The sequence below is a fragment of the Notothenia coriiceps genome, unplaced genomic scaffold, assembly GCF_000735185.1.
Source record: "Notothenia coriiceps isolate Sejong01 unplaced genomic scaffold, NC01 NC01_scaffold00005716, whole genome shotgun sequence".
In the NCBI taxonomy this organism is placed as follows: Eukaryota; Metazoa; Chordata; class Actinopteri; order Perciformes; family Nototheniidae; genus Notothenia; species Notothenia coriiceps.
In genome coordinates, this window is record NW_011338417.1 from 10,583 (window position 1) to 31,461 (window position 20,879).

The following is a 20,879-nucleotide window of genomic DNA, read 5'->3' on the forward strand; positions in this document are numbered from 1 at the left end:
AGTTGCAAGTGATATGTTTAAAAATTCAGTGTAGGAAGTAACTAACTGAGAGTTTATTCAGAGGTACCGTACGCTTTAAAGGGTGGGTAGAGTAGATTTTGGAGGGAAACCAGCGCGGGAGGGCTGCACTAGTTAGAGATTTGGGGGGAAAATACACAGGCGGCGAGAGAATCGGTGGGCTACCTGCGTAGGAGAGGCCCGCCGCCAGACAGCAAGAGCGAGACCGCACATGCGCGAGAGACACGAAGTAAGATTGGCAGAGTGGAATCGACGAGGCAGGGGTCCCGGTAGCCACCGAGTTATTTTAGCCCGGGGCCTGGCCCCTCAGGATGATTGTCGGTGCTTTTTACAGGAACTACGTCCACAGATTACTTTTTATGGTTTTTTGTCAAAGCACTTAAGGATTATTCATGCTATTTGGGGATGTTAAGCGAGCTGATATTCCAGTGGGAGATATAGACAAAGAAGAGTGGTATTCTCGAGGCCGTTCCTTCCAAGAAACGACCTACCCCACCTTTAAGTGGCAATTGTAGAAACCTCCTGTTTGTGTCGTTCCCCCCCCTTACTTTCGTGTTCGCGGGGGTGAAGATTGACGATCCTGTTGTTAACTGCTTATGACGATTAACAAGCAAAAAACCATTGAATCACCACCAAAATCATTTAGAGCACCCTTTTCAAACTGTACATATTGTATCAGACTACTGTGATACATGACCCAAACGCAGAACAAATACAAAAGAAACAGAGCGAGTGTGAGACATGTATGGGTGTGCAGGATCCAGTGTGGGAATGGCACAGAAGAGTGGAGAGATGTGTCAAGATGTGGCGCTGGGTGTGTGGAAGGTGTGTGGTGGTGTGGTGTTGGCCGCGGCAGGGTGGTGGCGTGGTGTGGTGTCGGTGGGTGTGTGGGTGGTGGTGTGTGGTGTGTGTGTGTGTGTGATCGTGACCGAGTGTTGAAGCGCGGGGGAGCGATTGGTGACGCGGAACAGCGAGCCGAGGGTGACCGGAGGAAGGACAAGATTGCAGGCCCGAAGAATGCAAGAGAGAGTGGGGTCAAGCGAAGGGTAATGTCAAGAGGCTAGCTGGTGAGAGGGATAGCATAGAGAAGCCTTAAGCAAGCGAAGGTAAAAAGAAAAAGGAGGAGTGATGAAAAGTAAGAGTCTCAAGTTGTGACGCGAGACACAGGCGAGGAGGGAAGACTGTTCAACGGTACTGGTTTGAAAAGAGTTGCATGTGGGTTAGTCTGCGTCGCTTCCTGGCCTCCTGCGCGTGTGGGGGAAGGAGATTACCACACACATGCAATTCTAACAGTAAGAGTTGAGTACCTTAACACCCTCCTGTTGTGTTCGGTTCCCAAAATCTGACCGATTACTACTTCATTCAATCATAACTTTTTGTTGAACATTCCGATGGCCAATTAAGGCTTTATTGCTTTACCCTTCCACAGTAGACATTTGAACCATATTACACAATAGGCTGGGACCACGCACGTCATCATGCATTTTGGATGATTTAGTCAACTTTGTAACAACGCCATGGTGTTCCCGTCAAAAGATAGGGGACCGCCTAAAGAGAAAGAATAACATCCGGAGATCAGATACACACACCACAAACACAGGCACAACGCACACAACCAACCACACACACACACGCACGGGCACACGCACAATACACACACACCGACACACACACCGAACACACAACCACACACACACGCACCATGGCACACACGCACAACCACCACACACACCACACACACACACACACACACCACACACACTAAAACACACACACACACCACACAACCACACACACAGCAAAACAATTTGACACATTTCCCCACTCTTCTGTGCCCATCCCCCCAGCATGGATCACACCTGGCACACCAAATACATGTTCCAATGTCTGTTCTTTATAATTTCTGGCATTTTTTCATTATATACCAGTAGTCTGATACAATATGTACAGTTTGAAAGGGTGGTTAAATAAAATTTGGTGATGATTCATGGTTTTTGTGTTAATGTCATAGCAGTTAAAACAGGATCGGTCAAATTCACCGCGAAACACCAAAGTAAGGGGAACAAACGAACACAACAGGAGGTTTACAAATGCACTTAAAAGGTGGGGTTAGAGTAAGTTTGAGAGAACCGTCTCGAGTGATACCACTTTTGTTAATTCCATGGAATGCTCTTAAAACATCCCAATAGCAATGAATATGCCTTAGTGGCTTTGACAAAAAAATCCATAAGAGAAAAATGTCAAGCTGGGAAGCCGTAGTTCTGTAAAAAGGCACGACCCAATCATTCTGAGCCGGCGCCGGCTAAAAATAAACTGATGGCTACCTTGCCTGTCAGGCCTTCCATTCTGTGCAACAAATTTATCTCGTGCCCTCCATTGGTCATGGCGCGTTCCGTTTGTGTTGGAGGAGGGGCTCTGTAAGAAGTAGCAGATTTCCTCCGGCTGTGTATTTTCAAATTCTAGTGCACTCGAGCTGGTTTCTCCAAAATTACCTACCCCACCTTTAAAGTACGGTACTTGAATAAATGTAGTTAGTTACTTCCTACCACTGAATTTTAACATATCACTGCAACTTAATTATAGATGGAAGAGTAAAAATGTAATATTCAATAATAACAAATATGACTGTTTTGGGATGTTAACAGCTTCTGGTTTTGTTGAACATCCAGCTGCTGTTTGAGTTCCACAATGACATTAAGTGTAATGTGAACCATGTACCTTGTCATGTTTATTATTCAAAACAGGAAAGAAAATAATGAGTTGCTCATGTTTATTAGAAAGTCTATTTCGTGTTTATTTCCCCTATACCCAGATAAAACACACATTTCTGTTAAAATCAAATGAAACACAAATAAAAACAGCTTGACAAGTACATTCCATTTCTCAATAGCTGGAACTTGTGTGTTTGAGGCAGTGGATCCAGAAGTGCACTTAACATTTCATTATGTTTGGTCATTGTCATTTATATACACACATGAGACTAAACATTACTGTGGATTGTGTGGCTGTAAAATCGTGAAGCTACGATTCCACAGGGATCAAGTGAGGTTTAAAACATAAGAGTCAATAAAAGCCAAGGTTGCTATGTGAATGTGGAATGTAAAAAACACAAAAAAAGGATACTGCATTGAATAATGCCAGTCCTGCATACTCAGTTATAACTAATCTCTGTCCAAAAATGTCATAGTTTCTTTCATAATTATCAAAGTGATTTTAAAAACTCTTATGATGCCATTGTTCCAAAATGCACTTAATGAGTCGATAAAACAAACATACTACATAGCACCAGTAGGTTAAAACAAATCATGCAGCAAATTGTGTTGCTTCCTTCTTGTTGTTAAAAAAATATTTCAAGAATTTGGGTTAAAGTCATTTTTTGTGGAATCCAGTGAAGCCACCCTTGCTTTGGCTTTGCATCAGTTTACAGTATGGCCATTTTGGATGGTTTGGAGGAAGCTGTGTCCTATGTTCTCATCGCAGCGAGGACTCCTTGTTTGAGGGGTGCTGATAATGAATGAAAGGAGAAACCTGGTTAGCCATTTAATGAAGAAAACAACATGTATTTGTTTCTATGGGGACTTCCTATTGTTCTGAAAGCCCATTAATCCAAAACACCAGTAGTCTGAAAATGATGCCATGGGAAAAAAATCTCATTGTCCAACAGGTGTGATCCCAACAAAACCCCCCATTATTCTGAATGCGCAACTCCCTGCAACAAACTGAAGCACATGAGTGATGACATCATCGGAACTTCACAATTTTCTTTTTTCCTAACTTGGTGACGGCAGAACTACCTTATGATTGGCTAGTAACCGATGAAGGCAGCGTTGAACCACCAACTAATGTGTACCGAGTAAAATTACTTTTGCCAGCGGAGTTGAGTGGCATTTCAAGATGTTCTCTTCATGGGTCAGTAACTTGATCATAGCTGATCAGAGATACTGGAAGATGATTATTATGAACAGAACATGTACCTGGTTTTCCACAAGCGTTCACACACTCCTGATGCGTGTCGAAGCGATTCTGGTTCCCACCACAGCCTCCATACCAGAAGCGCGTGCAGCTCTTACTGGTGGCATCGAAGTGCCACTTCAGGACAAACTTGGCACAAGTTCCTTCCTCTTTGGAAAGCTGGCAAATGTCCACAGCTGTAGAGCCCGCTGGGAGGGAAGTGACAAAGAAGATCATGGAGAGTATACAAACACAACGCAACTACAACGACACATATCACTGGCAGGGCTGCATGCTTTAACTAACTGCTCACTAAATAACTTAATAAACGTAATGTCTAGTAGAACGCCACGTAGAGGATTGCCCAATGGAAATAAGCACAATGCTGCAATGTTACAAGGAAATCATGAAAGCACTTTAATCACTGCAGATTTTCATTATTCCATAATCAATTGAGATAGAGCCCATTGCGTTTAGACTAAGTCTTTCAGTCCAATTTACAGCAACGTCTAACCGTACTGACAAATTGAACTTGTCTTCTGGGAGGACTACTGCCAGAAAAACAATGAAGCATTGAACAAGGCTTTCCATTCATTTTCTCTGTGGTCAGGACTTGGCTTGCTCCTGTAACAAAAGCATAACCTTCTCAGATTTCCAAGCTTGGCTTTGACTTGTTTCCGTCATTTAGAGCAGCAGAGGAGCAGTGGAGGAGGTGGGTTAGTTTCCAGTTCAATACAAAGGAATTATTGTTTAGCAAAGTTTTGTAGAAATTGAATTATACAGTGATGCATATCTTTTTGAGAAAAATGCATAACATTAGGGTTGGTCTGAAAATTCATATCAAGTTTTGAGGATGTGAGTCGCTTGTTTTTATACTCTACCAGGAAGGAAGTGCTTTTTCGTCTCTATTGGCTCACTAGCATATATGTGCAACCACATCAAAGTCAGCTATGTCTTAAAAAATAAAGAGTTAGAGGGGAAGGAACAGTAACATAATACTGTGCAGAGGGATACTCAGTAGTGAATGTATATGAGATCTCACCAGGATCCAGGAGGACCTCCACCTGTTCAACCTGCTGCACGCGTGGCTCCGGCTCTGGCACTGTGGAAACATAACAGTTAGATGTGGTTTCAGCTGAAAGAGACAGATGTTCACCAGCTGCTGGACAACTATCAGGATGTGGTGATATACAGATATGAATTACCACAGACATTTACTATTCAATTATCATTGTCTGTAAGGCACATTAGCAGAATGGTTTCCGTTTACTGCTTTACCCTTCCAGTAAACCTATCATGGGATTATTGACATGTTAAAAGAGAATTCACAGGAATAACAGTAAACTTCAGCTTCTATAAATATCATGGAATAAATGAATGGTTTGCTAAGCCTTGCCCACTTAATTAGATTGTCTACGCCCGTCAAGCTTCTAATTCTCGCACTGCCTGTGTGTGAGTTGGTTGGAAACGCTGCTTCCAGTAATTTGTGTAACTAAGGCAAACACAGCAAAGTGTCTTGAATATGCAAACTGTCAAAAAAACAACAAAAAAACCCAAAACAAAATCAAGCTAAATGAAGAGCAGGACAAAGCCTTGGAACCTGATATACCAGCAACTAGGCTCAAACCCAAAACAAATTTGTCTTTATTCTGAAGGAACATATAGAGTTACATGACATATCCCTTGACTCTGGAGGTTACTGCTGTAGTTAACCACCTAGCAGGCCATGCTAGCATTCACAGCTTACATTTGAGCAGATAAAAAAACTGTTTCATCTATCCTTTACATTTGTTCATCTTTTCGCTCTAAAAGTGATGCTTAAAAAAAGAAAACACCCTTTAAATAACCAGTACCCTCCTTTTTTAGAGACTAATTTGCAAACCATTGCATTTTGTGGGGACATCCATGGCCTGGTGTCCTCAGCTGTGACTGGACTACAGTTGTTCTGGAGCAAGGTTTAGCAAACCTTTGTTTGATACACAACCTGCAGGTCTTTACCTGCAGGTTGTGTAACTGGACATGGTTTTGTGCTGTGTTGTATCAGGCCAACCCAACAGTACATTCCCTCAGAGGGCCCAGCCCTGACAAACACTTACCTGACCTCATGCAGTTTTTCAGGCAGAGGGCCTCAGTGTCGAACCTATTGTCATTGCCTCCACAACCTCCATACCAGAACTGTGTACAGATCCCGTTCTTTCTGTCAAAGAACCACTTAGCCTGATAGTCTTTGCACGGCATTCCAGGGTCATAGTCAAGTGAGCATTGGTCTGCAAATTCATTAACTAGAACATGCATAAAGAAAAGAGACAAGAGCAGTGATGGACGACAGACAGAGAGAGAAGATGAGTTTGTGTTAATATTTAATGAAGTATATATTAAACATACAGCATGTACTGTGTGCTGTTAAAGAAGATGCTGGTTATGGATACAATCATATTAATAAGGGTTCTTAGCTCTAATGGGTCAAATGAATCTTATACTTGATATGGTTCATTCTCCTAGGGCAAAGGAAATGGAATACAACATGCCATAACATCTTTCAAGGGCTACTGGCATTATTAGGAGTTTGGACATTTTAAAATAAGAAAGCATTCAGTAGAAAGAAAGAGGTTTAGGTGCAGGTTTATTGGTGAATCTCACAGTTAGTTATAACTACAGCTACTGTTTTGTTAGTTTAGTTATCCAAGATCTTTAGGCTGTGTGGTTCAGGTTACCAGCATGTTACCAATCCCAGGAGTCAAACCCATAAAATAAATATAAATTCTTCATCGCAGATAGCTAGGAACAGTCCCTGGAGTCTTGGCTGCGTCGTCTGTTAATTCATTTCTGGGACAGCATTGTGTAAATTTTGCTAGGACAATCATGTTCTTGCTCACAGTCCTGATCATGGTTTTTGTGTTTCCTGTTTTATTTTGAAAAGTTTTCTCCCCGTGTTTTGTCTGTTTTTACTTCCTGTATTTGTGTTTTCCCACCTGTTGAGATTGTTTGCCCTGTCCTGTTTTTTCATGTCAGCTTGCCCTCATTTCTATTCAGTTCTGTCGGACCCTTGTGTGTGTTTGTCGTACATCGGGAGGTTCTGTTCAGGTTTGGCTTGCCTTGACATGTGTTTTCTTTCGAGTGTTTGCCCTATCCACGCTACTTCACTCCTTCCTGATACACACTGGCTTATCAGAGTACAGCGATCACTGAATACAAATAATAAAGGCAGCATTGCTAAACGAATGATTGCAGGGCAGGTAGAGAAGCTTATCTCCTCAGACTCTCCTGTTAGTCACTTTAGATGTCCTCATGTCTTAGGAATGCCTTTAGTTTGTGCCTTCAAAGAAGCAGCAGCTGCAAAGCTTTACTCCTCGGACAAATATATGGGCTCTAAATATGTTTCCCTGCTTCTACTGTCTTACCAACAAGAAGTTGATTTCTTACAATGCAACTTCAAGCAACCAAGACCAATAGTTTGAGCGGTAGGTTTTCTACGTTTTCCTGAATGACCCACATTCTATTTTGGGCCTTTACATTTTTTGTTGCAAAATATTGCTGTCTACAGCATAGCATGTTATGTTCTTGAAACATCAGGTTTTATTTATCATACTGCCTAGGAAACAAAGTGAAATACAAACAGACCATAAACATCCTTGCAGCAGTAAAATATAGAGTAAATACTGAATGGAAGATCAAAGAGTGAATTTCTTCCAGCTTATTAACATTTCATGCAAGTTTAAAAAAACATAGTAGGAGGTAAAAGCAGAAAACATGGGCACATATGCATGTGTTTGCATGTGCAGTCACTCACCAGTTTGTGGTCTGTCCAGCGGTGTAGTGTTCACAGGGCTGCTGCTCCGGCTGGATGGCTTATGCTCTGCTGCTTCTGTCAAAGGGAAGATGTATTCAGTTTAATTTGGCTTGGCTTTGGTTTAAAAATGTTTTAACATCTCCCCTCCCCAAACACAGACACAAAAACCAACTATAACATGAAGAAAAAATACCAAGGTGTTTAAAAATGTCCAAAAAGACTGCAAAGTAAGGGTCAAAGTAGGGGTATTGCAATACATTCACATTTAAGATAACATGGATAATTTTAAATAGGAATAATTGATATTATGTTTAAAATACAATTATATATTATTATAAAATCTTGTATATAATCCAGCACCACTTAAGTCATTGCTGTTTCTTGCTGTACTTTCTTTGTCTTCCCCACCCAGAAATGTTCATATCTGGTGGAATTGATAAGGTTTCAATGTTGTGGGTGATGAGGCGTAGGAAATATTCCTTCCTGTTTTTTTAATAAGACATCATCTTGTGGGATAAAAAACGTACGACTCATTTGTATAGATGTGTTTAAGGACCTACTCGTAGTCATGATGCCTTTGCGGGTGGAGACGACCTGTCCCTCTGCAGTGTGGGCGGTGACCACAGCGTGGTATGTCTGAGCGCTCTGCAGGTTGTCCACGGAGAGCTCTGTGCCCGACACGTTGGTCTTCAGCACCAGGGCGTGGTCGTGCAGCCGGGTCACCATCACCTCGAAGTACACAAAGAGCTTGGAGTCCGGGTTGTTCCAACGCAGCTTGAGGCTGCTGGAGGTCACGTTAGAGACGTGGAGCTCATCTGACTCTGAAGGGGGGAATACTCACTTCAGTATGGCTCTTGGCTATGGGGAAATGCATCCGTAGCTACTATTAGCTGTTAGCTATGCATTGCTTAAACGCACCGGTGTCAAACTCAAGGTCCGTGGGCCGGATTGGGCCTTTCGCCGGATATTTGGACCTCATTTTAAGTGGCCCGCAAGAGCTTGAAAGGAATATAATGTACACTACAATTGGCGTAATTGTTCAATATTTGCTTTCAATTATTTGCCCTAGACTTCTTCTTTCAGACGTAGTTATTTATGGAGTTATTACCAGAACTGATAATAATCCAATGCAGAGCCAATAATGTAATATAATACATTATATTTATATATATTCTTAAAGTTACAACCGGCCTTTTGAGTGCAACCATAATGCTAATGTGGCCCGCAATGAAATTGAGTTGGACACCCCAGGCTTAAAGAATCAGAATTCAAAGTGAATAAAGCCAGTCCAGTCCATATCACCAGTCCATATCAAACAGTACTTTAAACTCCAAACTTACCAGTGTGCTTTCTTTGATGAACTGTCTGTTGGTTTTCATGATGTTTGTGATATTCCCTGTGAATATACCAATAGATCGTGAATAAAACCATCACAGTCCCAAAACAGAAACAAGTTATAAATACATACAAAATACTACAATACTAACTCCTGTTGGTGTGATGAAGAAAAGGGGTTTTTCAGGGCCTGGTCACTCTGGAACCACTTGCAGTTTTTGGAGACTTCAGGGGACATGTAGAAAGCATTTTCAACTAAAGAGAATAATAAGGCAGAACATGGTGTGTCACTCACAGGGACTTGGATTAACCTATCAATTAATGGCATTTAGACAAAAAGAAACAAAAACATAAATAAAATAAATGGTCTTTGACTTACTGCTGATGTACTTTGGCAGCAGCTGGCCGAAGGTCTGCATGTGTTTGTCGTAAAATTGTGAGATGGTGTCCAGACGCTTAAAGAAGACATCCGACGGCTCACTGGCCATGCGTGACAATACACGAGCATCCCCAGCGCTCAGAGTCTCGCCCACACCCAGGATCACCAGAAAGTAGCCTCTGCACTTGATCTCAGTGGCAATACGCACCAGCTGCTCCTCTTCTCCTTCCACACTTCCTGTCACAAAGAGCAGCAACACTTTCCTGGGACGTTGGAGAGGCACCACTTCAAACACCTGCTCCACGGTCGATTCGATAGCCGCCGCCAGCGCCCGGCCACCCTGTAGCTGTGGCGTCTTCTCCAGCAGGAATTTGACTATATCCTGAGCTGAGCTGTACTCGGTCAAACCGATGTCAACACGGATTGGAGAGCCAGTTTTGTTGTTGAGGAACTCGTAAGGGGCTTGCTGGATCACAGACACTCTGGGGTGGTGAGCGGATGTTGTGGGATTTGAAGACACTTGGAGCTGCTCAACGATGGACGCGATGTAGCGTTTCATTTCAGTAAAGACAGTTGGGTAAGTTGTCTCCGAGCTGTCCATGATGAAAGCCATGTCGATGTCCTCGTCGGTGGTGGAAGATCTCCTGTCTCGGCTAGCTGGCGGGGGCACATAGTCACACATCTGGTCCGGAGAGCAGACGTCTAAAAAAAAAAAGCAACCCCATAAAATGTATTGTTACTTTAGTCACTAAATGAAGGCGATGTATTTCGAATCCTCAAAAGTTGTATTGGAGGTACTCATTAAGCCAGTGTACTGTCCATAGTTTCCATTAGCCGGTAATTACTGGACTTTGACCGGTAAAATATGCTGAAGACCGGCAAATCTAAATCTCTCCGGTCAAAATGTCTGGTCAAAATGTCCAGTCAAAATAATTTCCCCTTAGCACAATACCACATAAGTTGCGCAAAAATCACACGTAGCTATTTTAATTACCTCTCAAACTACCTAAACTAGTTATAGATATGTTTATTTTTACTGTCGGGTCACTCATTACTGGATCCGCGAGTTGCATGAGACGGGTACTGACGGGCTGTCAGGAGAGAGAGAGCTCCGTTTATTATTCCCGTGTTATTATAAGTTACTGTACACTTTGAATAATGTAGTTAATCTACTATAATTAGTTTGCTTGATATCGAATCATATTAATTTGTTTTAAAGCTCAATAAATAACAAAGAAGACCTTTGAACGGCACTTTTCTCATTTAGTCCGGAAGATTTCAACTTTAACGGACATGTTGACCGGCAAAAAACTCTGGTACTGTCAGACCAATGGACCAATTTTTTTCAGAAACATTACTGCGATAAATATAACAATATAAAATACAATATTATTTTCCAATTTCTAAAAGAATTATATGAACAGAAACAGAATATTTTCAGGACAACCTTTGTATGAGATGCAAATATGTTTAAGACAATTTTTTGGAAAAATAAATCAGTGTAAATGTGAAAGATATATTAAGATATAATATTAACAAAAACTAATCTGTGGTGACATTATTAATGTTCAAACATGGAGCTCTTACCGAAGCAGACATGGCAGTTCATCACCTTCTGGAGGACTGAATTGTACTGAGCACTTCCAGGGCCAGGCAGCACGAGGACCTGAGCCAGGGCTGTGTTGTTCACCTGGAGAACAAGAGGCACAGTACAGTTCACTGCATCAGTTTCTACTGTAGAGACACTGTCAATAGGCTTATGTATATGCCTGTACTGCAAAGTTCCTCTTTGACATATAACAATAATAATTATTAATATTTATACAGTAGGCCTACTTTTGAAAACAAAGTTACAAAGTGCTTTCCGTGGACAAGTCGCTCAGGCGGCAACAGAACATGAGGTCAACTAACCCCACCCCACCTCGCAAACTATACAATGTTAAGTACAATAATACAAATGTAAAAAGAAAGTAAAGTCGAATAAAACATGGATGTAAAGTAAAAACGAGTAATGGTATTATTAGTAAAAGGCTTTAATAAGAGATTAATTTTAAGAAGTGATTTAAAAGATGTCCCTGATTCTGCCAGCCTCAGATTCTCGGACAGGGAGTTCGAGAGCTGCGGTAAAAGGCTCGGTCACCCTTAGTTTTTAGCGTGGTTTTGGGAACAGCCAGAAAGAAGAGCCCTACCTGAGGATCTGAGGCAGCCACAGGCTCATAAGGGCACACAAGTCAGGGAGGTAATCAGGATCCAAACTGTTAAATCTTTAAAAGTAATCAGTAAAATCTAAAACCAATTCTAAAACAGACAGGTTACCAGTAAAGACAGACTAAATTAGGGGTGTTGGGGTCTAGCCTTATTTGTAAAAGATCTTCCTGCTGCATTTTGAACAAGTTGAAGGAGGGATATTGCTTTTTGGCTTAATCTAGAACATAAGGAGTTACAGTATTCCAGACGTGATGAAATAAAAGTAGACAAAAGTGGATGACTTAATTTTTGAAAAGATAGTAAACTGATCAAAACAGAAACTTCTGATTAAAAGAGAGGCTACTATCAATCATCACACCGAGGTTTCTGGACATTGGTTTTATATTTGAGGCGATATCTATTGTGTTTCTGCTCTGTATTACCTGCAGTGCCCTGCCGAGACCTCTGTCCTCACGGTTGACTAAGAACAGTGCGGAGATGCCAGCATCATGGAGGCGGAGAGCTGCATTAGTAATCTCCTGCGCCTTGTCGATGGCCCCGCCCACGAAGAAGACGGCCACCTTCCTCATGAGGAAGCCGCTGCGCACTCTCTTGAAGGTGTTCTGGGCCACAAAGTTCATGGCGGTGTCCAAGCCGCGCTGCTTTCGGGTCTGCAGGGTCTGCAGCCCCTCGATGCGCTGCAGCAGCGCACGTTTCTTCATTGCATCGGCAAAGCGGACCTCAGTGGTCACCTCATCGTTATACATGGTGACAGCCACACGAGCCCCTCTGGGACAGTTACTCTCAGAGATGGTGATGTCCCGGACCAGGCGCAGGACTGTGTCACGCATGTTGTTGAAGGCTGGGCGGCCAACGCCCTCGGAGATATCCAGGACAAAGGCCAGCTCAGTGGGGTAGAGCGGGCACTCCTGCTGACCTGTGGGTGTACATGTAGAAGATTTAGATTCTGTGTAACAGTGCATAAAGCACATATTTGAACTAATTCATACTATCATACTTACCATAACAGCAAGCTGGTAGGAAATAGGGGACAAATATTGTTTTTAGTCCACAACACATGAGTATATTCATTTATTTTTGTAATAACATTACTGTTGATTGCAGAATTTTACTCACGGCAGTTTTCTCTGATTTTCTTAACCAGGTCACATTGCTGAGAACAAAAGAGAAACACGTTGAGGGAGTGATCACTAGAGATGTGTTTTGCTATTTATTAAATACAGTTTCCAAACTGTGTATAGAAGCACATACCACAACACCTGGTCCCCTCGGTCCTTTCTGACCCTATTCAAATCAAATAAAAACAGTGCATGTTACCCATGACAAAAAGCATTTTTTTGCATTGCTTATAATAACAAATGTTGTAAAGAGCAACAATTTAGGTGAGCTCGAGTGTTAACTCCATCAAAAACATCCCTTTTCAGAAAGTGTTCGTATACTAAAAATTATAACTCCAGAAATGTTGCTACGGTAGCACCATGTCATTCATACAGAGGTTCCTCAAAAGGAATCATTTCATGTTGCTTACATATGGCCCAGGATGTCCGACCTCTCCCTTCTGTCCGGATGTTCCTATATTCCCAGAGACACCCTGGAAAGAATGACAAGTGTAAAGAAAAAATAATGAAAGCTATTCGTTTTTAGTTTTAAAAAGAGCTTGTTTTAATGTGCACGGTCATGCAGCTCATTCACAGCTAAGCCTGCATAAAGCTTTCTACTGTATCAGGCCACCGTATCACCGCATTCACCAAACATGTCCAGTTTTGCTGGGGGCTTAGGCTAAGTGATACCATACAGCATATATACATATATACATACACATTTACAATGTTTTATCAAATGAATCAATCGAAGGATCTCCAAACATACCCTCTGGCCAAGATTGCCTATGGGTCCAGGGCCGCCCTTTGTGCCGGGGTCACCTGCTGCTCCCTGAAATGATGGAAGGGAAGTGAATGGAAATGAGAAACAGAGTTACCCTGTAATCTACAAGCTCTGATGAGATTCTACTCAGGACTCAGTGTTGTGTATTACCTTTCGTCCTGAGAATCCTGGGAAGCCCTCATCACCCTGTGGAGGGAAATGCATACTTTGAGAATTGTTTATTTGTTTATTTGTATCCTTTTTTAATAAATGTATATATCCTTTTTGTTTTTGTTTGTAAGGTATTCCCTTTGAGTTGTTTCATTTATTATTTTTCCTTTAGTTGTGAGAGCGAGGTCTCCTGTATCTCCTGAGGATTCTTGACCTCACATTGTCCTTTTCTAATCATTAGATATATGAGGCTAAATACAATTTTAACACTCATTTTATTGAAGATGACAAAAACCATGTTTTTATTACCATACATTGCTTCCGATTATTAGAGATAAAAGTGTACTTGCCTTTCTTCCTGTAAGCCCTGCAACGCCTAACCCGTCTCTGCCGTCTTCCCCCTTTGAAACAAAGGAGAAGAAGAGAAAGGCTCGACCAACGTGCAATCAAAGTCAGAGTACTTATTAAAGACAGAACACAGGGAATAAGATCCGTCCCAGCAAAAACACCAATTCCGTAACACAACAGAGTCGTTTTCAGATAGAGATCCTTGCTTTAAAGCAAACGAGGCAATGAGGCAGTGGTAGTTATTCAAAAGATTATCTAATAACTGTCTGATATTTGGACATTTGTTTCCCTAAACAACATGACAAACTGGGTTTATCTGATATCATGAAGAATGGTTCTTATCTGGCCAACTTTCACCCTTTTACATTATGGAGCATGCAAGAAGATGTGTCTGCACTCTTACAGGCTCTCCACGGGGACCAAGAGGTCCAACAACACCCTTAGGTCCTGGGTCTCCTGGCTCCCCCTACACAGGCACAGAGACAGGCAGATACAGACAATGAGACAGACAGAAATAATTACACGAGTGAATGTCAATGCTTCAAGTTAAGAGGGAAATTTATCTTTGAGCTGTCAGGATAGAGTTTCTAAGGATTTATATATTTTGCAGTAGATCTCAAGCAGAACCTTGATGTTTTCTTATAGTGCTTTCATGCCGGCTGAAATAGAATATTCATATGTGTCCGAGATTGTAAGAGAGCTGGGCTTAAGCCAGCGTGTCCATAAAGGAAACAAGCAGGTGACGGGAGAACATAAGCCATACAATTATCTTCCACTCAATACCTTGCGACCAAGAGCTGCTCTTCTCCCCTTCTCTCCAGCCGTACCTGGGATACCTCCGGGACCCTGAAAAATAAAACGTTAAAATACATACCATTTTCCTAAATAAAGGTATACTGTGCACCTTTTTTTCATTTAATTAAACCAAAACAAATTGTTAATAGTTGCAATGTGTGGTTAATTTGTCTCTGTTCTTTATCTGCATTTGATCATTTTAAACCATTTCAATTTTTTTTAAATGTGATCAATAAATATACATGTCCTTACTTCAATCAATATGATTGTAGTATGTTACAGACATAGCTAAAACAAATATTGAATAAAATGGTCCTCAGAGGTTCACTCACCCTGGGTCCAGGATTTCCATCTTCTCCTCTGGGTCCTGGTGCACCTATCGGTCCAGAGGGACCCTTAAAGAAGACAAACCAGACATTTATGAGGCACCAGTCTCTTCAATTTTAGAGCTAGACTTCCAACACTCAAATAGAGAATGAAAAAACACATTCCTAGATAAATAAATAAATCAGCCACAGTCCAGTAAAAACCATTTGTAATGATGCTAATGTGGCCAAGTAATGACAGCATTCTCTGTAATACATATTTGGCAGGTGAATTTGTGAATTGGATAATCTGCCAAATATTATGAAAAGAAGGACAAACTTACTCTAGATCCTCCAATACCAGGTTCTCCCTGAACACCCTCCACTCCAGGCTTTCCGGGATTTCCCTTTAACGACATGCCAACAGCAAAATGTTATTGTAACTACAAAAGTTACTGAAATATGTATAAAACAATGTATGGTATCACTATAAAGGGACTTACAGCTTGTCCAGGTGGGCCTCTTCTGCCATTAGGTCCCTAATAAAGTGGGAGTAGAAAAACCTTTTGATTAAAAAAACAGTTGCAAATTAGTATTAAACAAAGTTAGTGAAGATATGGTCAAAGGATTTACCCCTCTTCCAAGTTCACCGGGGCCACCCTTCTTTCCATCCTCACCAGGCTCTCCCTATCATTTCAGAGCAAATGTCCGAATGAACCCAGCATGTAAACACAATCAAGCAGGATCTGTTTAAAATGGATATTTGTTTTCATTTTCAAAGCATTATAATGTGTTAAGAGGGATGTTACCGCTGGTCCTGCATCACCGGGGTCTCCTTTAGATCCTGCACGGGTGTTATCTTGTCCACTTGTACCCTGTTAGTAAGAAAACACTTTTTCAAGTTCAACATTCAGCTGGTATAGGACTTATTATTTTTTAACAGAACTGTTAACTTTGTCTAAAGTATCCATGTTGAACACAGTGAACGTAGATGTGTTATAGATCCTGGCAGTAAAAGGACGTAAAACCAGCATCCATAGTACTCACGGGGTCTCCTCGGATTCCCTGATCTCCTATGCCTCCACTTTGTCCTTTGAGGCCTTTGGGACCCTAAGAACAATATGCGAACATTTATCAGCACTAGCAATATGATATGTGTAAAGATATATGGGTATATAAAATGTAAAAGGTAATGTATCCAGTCACTAACTCTCATGCCAGGGTTTCCACTGTCTCCGGAGAGCCCAGCCACTCCACTTTTGCCCTGAAATATAGAGAAGATACATATTAAAGCCCATAATCATACATAAACCAAAGCACATCACATATTTTTCACACATCGACTCTTTGGTGGGAAGACAGGAAGCTCTCAAATCTGTATGATGTATTACATATAAAGCACAAAGACTTAATGACAAAATCTAATATAACACACACTTACCTCTTCTCCATTAATGCCATCAAGCCCAATTTCTCCAAATTCACCCTAAAACACATTTACAGTTGTCAGATTATCAGTCCAACATTCTTTGCTGACAGTAGAATCTAATAATGACGAGTTCTCCTTAGAGAACATACTCACCTTTTCTCCTGAGTAGCCACGAGAACCCTGAACAAAAGGAAAACAGTTTTATCCCATTATGTTAATACAAAAAAAGAATGTTGAACATTTAAAGTAAGAAATTAGTTTAAATTGAATGTTAAATGTAATATCAATGCCTTTACCTTGACACCCCTTTGTCCAGGACATCCCTGGAAACCCTGAGTTCCATTCACACCAGGAGGACCTCTCTCTCCCTGTCATTACAGAATAAAGACAATACATTACAGAGACAGAATAAAGCCGGAAAGTATATTTGAAAATAAAATAAACTTGGTGAAAAAAAAAATATATATATATATATTGATTAACATTGTTTGAAAATGGTTTTATCATTATACATTAGGAAAGAAAGATGGAAACATCATCAGACTGTGACGAGGCATTGAAACTCACAGGTCCTCCCTCATCTCCAGGATGTCCTTGGCTTCCTGTTAATCCCGGACCACCCTAAAACAGATATTACCAAAACATTAGCTTTTGAAAAACAATTATGAAAAAAATGGAAATTCAGGTGTTGTAGCAGCAACAGAATAAGACAGAAACACATGGGATAATAATACATAGAAATAAAATAATGCAAATAAAATAATACAAATAAAATAAGATAAAATAGGAGTAAACATGTAGTAATAGTATGAATAGAAATAACAAGAAAGACCTGAGTCAAAGTCTGAACCGGTGAATGTGCATACCTTTGTTCCTGGAAGTCCAACTGCTCCTCGGTCTCCTCTGGTGCCGGTACATTTGCACGGCACTGCACAGCACTCTCTCTCTGCAATATTGTCCTACACAGCAAAAACCCAAATGTTAAGTTCTTCAATGTTTAATAATAACGCTCACAAAATACTTCCGTCTAACTGAATAGAACTCACCAGTTCTTCCATCAGCTCATAGTCCAATTCCATGACATTGACTCGTAAGGGTCTGGTGTACCTAAATCCGCGACCAAATTCCAGCAGCAAAGCCTCCTCAAATTTGGGCACCCGCTCGAGCCCAACTAGAATGAAACTGTTCACTCCTGTTTTGTAATTAGAAGAGTTTAAGGAACATTGATTACTTATGAATATAACATGAGCATTTCACAAGTTTAAGAATAGGTAGTCATTAAGGACTGTTGCATCATCTGTGTACCTGACATCTGAAGCTCCTCAACTCCTTTTTTCAATTCAGCGTATTGGGCGTCAATACCATCAGTCAGATGAACGACAACCTTAAGTAGAACAGATAAAATCAGTTTGACACATCCTTACGTTCTCCATGGGTCTATTGTTTAGTCCATTTAAAATAAAAATATCCAGATTATGTTCCCTCTTTCCTGGTCTTTATATATGTATGTCCAAATACAGGGTTCAGCTTTTATTTGTTACCTAAATGTTGATTAAATATGAATGAAGATTAACTTGGAGAATGAAACAACTGAACCTGACATGAAGCAGTGTGCTGGAGAGAAAACCTCTTACAAGAGCTCTTATTGTACAGCGGTGTTATAGTGTGGAGGTTCTTGTCTTGTGAACAACGTTTAACAAGTATATAAACTGGCTACAGGAAGCACTTTCAGCATTCCAGCTTGATGTTTGCCTGCCATCAAGAAGCTCACTTACTTAATGTTAATTAGCAAAAGCTTACATTTCTTAACAACAACAATAGCAACTGTCAGTGCATGCTAAAAATGAATAGCTTCTACAGGTTGCACACTGCCCTTTGCTGATAAGAAAGAAAGAGTTAGGGCACGTTCACACCGGAAGCACATAGACGCAAATTCATTAACTCTCGGTTTTTAATAACTAGTATCAGTATGTCGTTATTTCAGCATCATTTTTAAACATGTACAATTAAATCACAGTCAAATATGTTCCTTTTGTTGTAGTTGGTATCTAAAATAGTATCTACATGGAGCCACACCTCCTCGCTAGAGAGTCTAGTTTGAATGACGCGAGTAAACACAACTGAAAAGCGATGCAAATGTTTGCATTGTGTCTGGTGTGAACGCACCATTAAAGTCTAGATAACAGAATATATTATAACTTTTGCAAATTTGATTTTGGCCTGGCATATCTGTTGTTAAAACTGTTTCAGTAACCAACCTTGAAAACGTCATGTCTGGTTTTGAACCTTTCGATGTAAGCTGAGATGGTTTTTCCATTTAGGACAAAGGGGCCACGCCTCTGTAGGGCTTTGAAGGCCTCAAAGAGACCTTGATCATTTTCTGTAAAGTCCAGCTGAATAGGATTAGAGTTAGAGTCCATGGCCAGCATGCCCACTTGGACAGACGGAATCTGCCCGGATGAGCAACTGATAGCTGCCATTTTGGAAATCCTCTTCAGAATGGCTTCCATCCTCTTTTGGAGGCTGGTCTGAGCACTGAAGATGTCTTGTTCAGAAACATCAAAACCCACCAACACTTCTATGCTGCAGGCTGTAAGACAGAGCATCTGTTATTAGGCATTTTTGCTAAACCACAGAAACTGAAACGTTTACATTTTAGCTGCAAAATGTGAAACAGCTCATGAAAGGTATTACATGAAAAAAACCAATATATCTTACTTTTAGTAGATTCTGGCACACCAACACACAACTTCCCTTTCACTTCATCATCCAAAGTCTCCAGGATTTGCTCATTCAGCTCGGAAAGTTCCAGATAGGTGCTTGCTCTAGCCACAGTGGAGGACTCGCTTGCTAGGTTTTCTAATTCAACCTCAATGTCGCCCACTCCTATAGCAAAGACTCTCACACCTTTTTTCTTCAAACCAAGAGCTGCTGTTTTTCCATCATCAGCTGAACGTCCTCCAGTGAGAACCATAAGGATCTGAGGAGTGCCATCATCCATCCTACTGCCTTTTTCTTTGGTAAAGTAAACATCTTGAATGTGGCCAATGGCTGCACCAGTGTTGATTCTACGTCCACCTTTGTATTCTGCTCGGCCAATGGCACTTACAATGTCTTGCTTGTTCTTGTATGTGTTGAGGTAGAATACATCAGTAACATCTGTGGTATATTGCGCCAAGCCGATCTGAAGGTTGTCTTGCTCATTGAAGAACAGATCAATTAGGTTGGTGATAAATGTCATCACTTCATTGAAGTTGTCCCTTCCCAAGTTAATGGAGCCATCCACCAAAAACACTATATCAGCCTTTTTGGATGGCACGCCTGTTGATGCTAAGAAGAGAGAGGCGAAATTGGTGAGTACAGGGTAGAGCATTGTAAGAATAGGAGAATAAATGTAGACAATGTACTCATTACATTGGGAGACCGTGAGATATTTAGGAATGTGAATTTTTCTCAACTTACTTGGATATTCTGTGGGTAAGTCATCAGCGCTGGTTCTCAGCCTGTCAATAACCCCCTGCTGGATTGAAGGCAGGCCAGGGAAGTTAGAAACCTGAAGGACATCAGATGAGGTGGTGGCAATTTGGCTTAGCTGTTTTCTGTCAGCACCAGCTGCTCCAACACCAATGCAGTTGACCCGGGAGCCCTTAAGCAGAGGTCCATAAAGAGCAACATCTTGGCGGGAACGTCCACCTGTGAGAACCACAAGATGCTGGGAGGCTGCAGGACGAGCACCAGCAGCGGGCTTTAACTCATTCTTTATGACGTATTCAATGGCATCAGCCAGATCTGATGATCGGCCACCCATCTGACGAAGTCTTTTAACAGCAGAAACAACAGCTGGCTTGTTGTTGTGAGAATTGAGTGAGAACTCTGTCTTTACTCTGTCTGCATACTGGACAACAGCAACACGCACTTGATCAGGCTGCACATCGAGTTGTTGGACAATGTTGAAGATGAAGTCACGGATATGTGCAATTCCAGCAGCACCTGTATTGTCTGAGCCATCAATAAGGAAGATGATGTCCTTTCTCCCAAGATTTAGGGTTGGGCCTGCACATTAAGCACAGAGGGAAAAGGAGACATACTTCATTTTGAAATATATTATTAAATGACTGAAAAAATATTTATGACTATAACACCACTCCTTAGGTCTGGAGGCATGCAGTAGTGGATGGGTGAACACTGCCCTTAACCCTTAACCATGTACTACTATGCCCTGAGCAAATTATAAAGACATGTTTAAGCAATGTTTTATGAGCATTTACAACTTGAAGTTAACTCAAC

The 20,879-nt window shown here is 41.2% G+C and overlaps 1 protein-coding gene across 3 annotated transcripts; it reads right to left on the bottom strand.

Moving 5' to 3' along the window:
- Positions 1–2,771: 2,771 nt before the first annotated feature.
- LOC104943095 (collagen alpha-3(VI) chain-like) lies at positions 2,772–20,694 on the bottom strand. 3 transcript variants are annotated; one of them, XM_010768413.1, is made up of 37 exons: positions 20,055–20,694; positions 19,311–19,922; positions 18,851–19,182; positions 17,898–17,976; positions 17,639–17,784; positions 17,459–17,551; positions 17,160–17,213; positions 16,889–16,960; positions 16,746–16,772; positions 16,605–16,649; positions 16,374–16,427; positions 16,211–16,273; positions 15,973–16,038; positions 15,797–15,850; positions 15,667–15,702; positions 15,508–15,570; positions 15,191–15,253; positions 14,847–14,909; positions 14,467–14,529; positions 14,066–14,116; positions 13,716–13,751; positions 13,551–13,613; positions 13,210–13,272; positions 12,933–12,965; positions 12,798–12,834; positions 12,683–12,694; positions 12,104–12,597; positions 11,061–11,163; positions 9,474–10,175; positions 9,247–9,349; positions 9,100–9,155; positions 8,320–8,580; positions 7,760–7,834; positions 6,066–6,251; positions 5,012–5,071; positions 3,993–4,178; positions 2,772–3,522 (listed from the first exon to the last, which is right to left on the bottom strand). In XM_010768413.1, exons 1-37 carry the CDS (start codon positions 20,398–20,400, stop codon positions 3,482–3,484), a joined length of 4,893 nt encoding a protein of 1,630 aa, XP_010766715.1. In that variant the 5' UTR covers positions 20,401–20,694; the 3' UTR covers positions 2,772–3,481. The 3 variants fall into 3 exon arrangements, with proteins under 3 accessions (XP_010766715.1, XP_010766716.1, XP_010766717.1); XM_010768414.1 differs by having other exon boundaries at positions 19,311–19,913; positions 20,055–20,490; XM_010768415.1 differs by lacking the exon at positions 6,066–6,251.
- Positions 20,695–20,879: the final 185 nt, after the last annotated feature.

Excerpts from the sequence above, each read along its gene's own strand:
- LOC104943095 (XM_010768413.1), bottom strand. The coding sequence starts at position 20,400 with ATGGGTGGCCGATCATCAGATCTGGCTGATGCCATTGAATACGTCATA. Across the intron at positions 16,428-16,604 it reads ATGGCATTAATGGAGAAGAG|GGCAAAAGTGGAGTGGCTGG; the intron begins GTAAGTGTGTGT and ends TCTATATTTCAG. Across the intron at positions 13,614-13,715 it reads CAGGATTCTCAGGACGAAAG|GGAGCAGCAGGTGACCCCGG; the intron begins GTAATACACAAC and ends CCATCATTTCAG.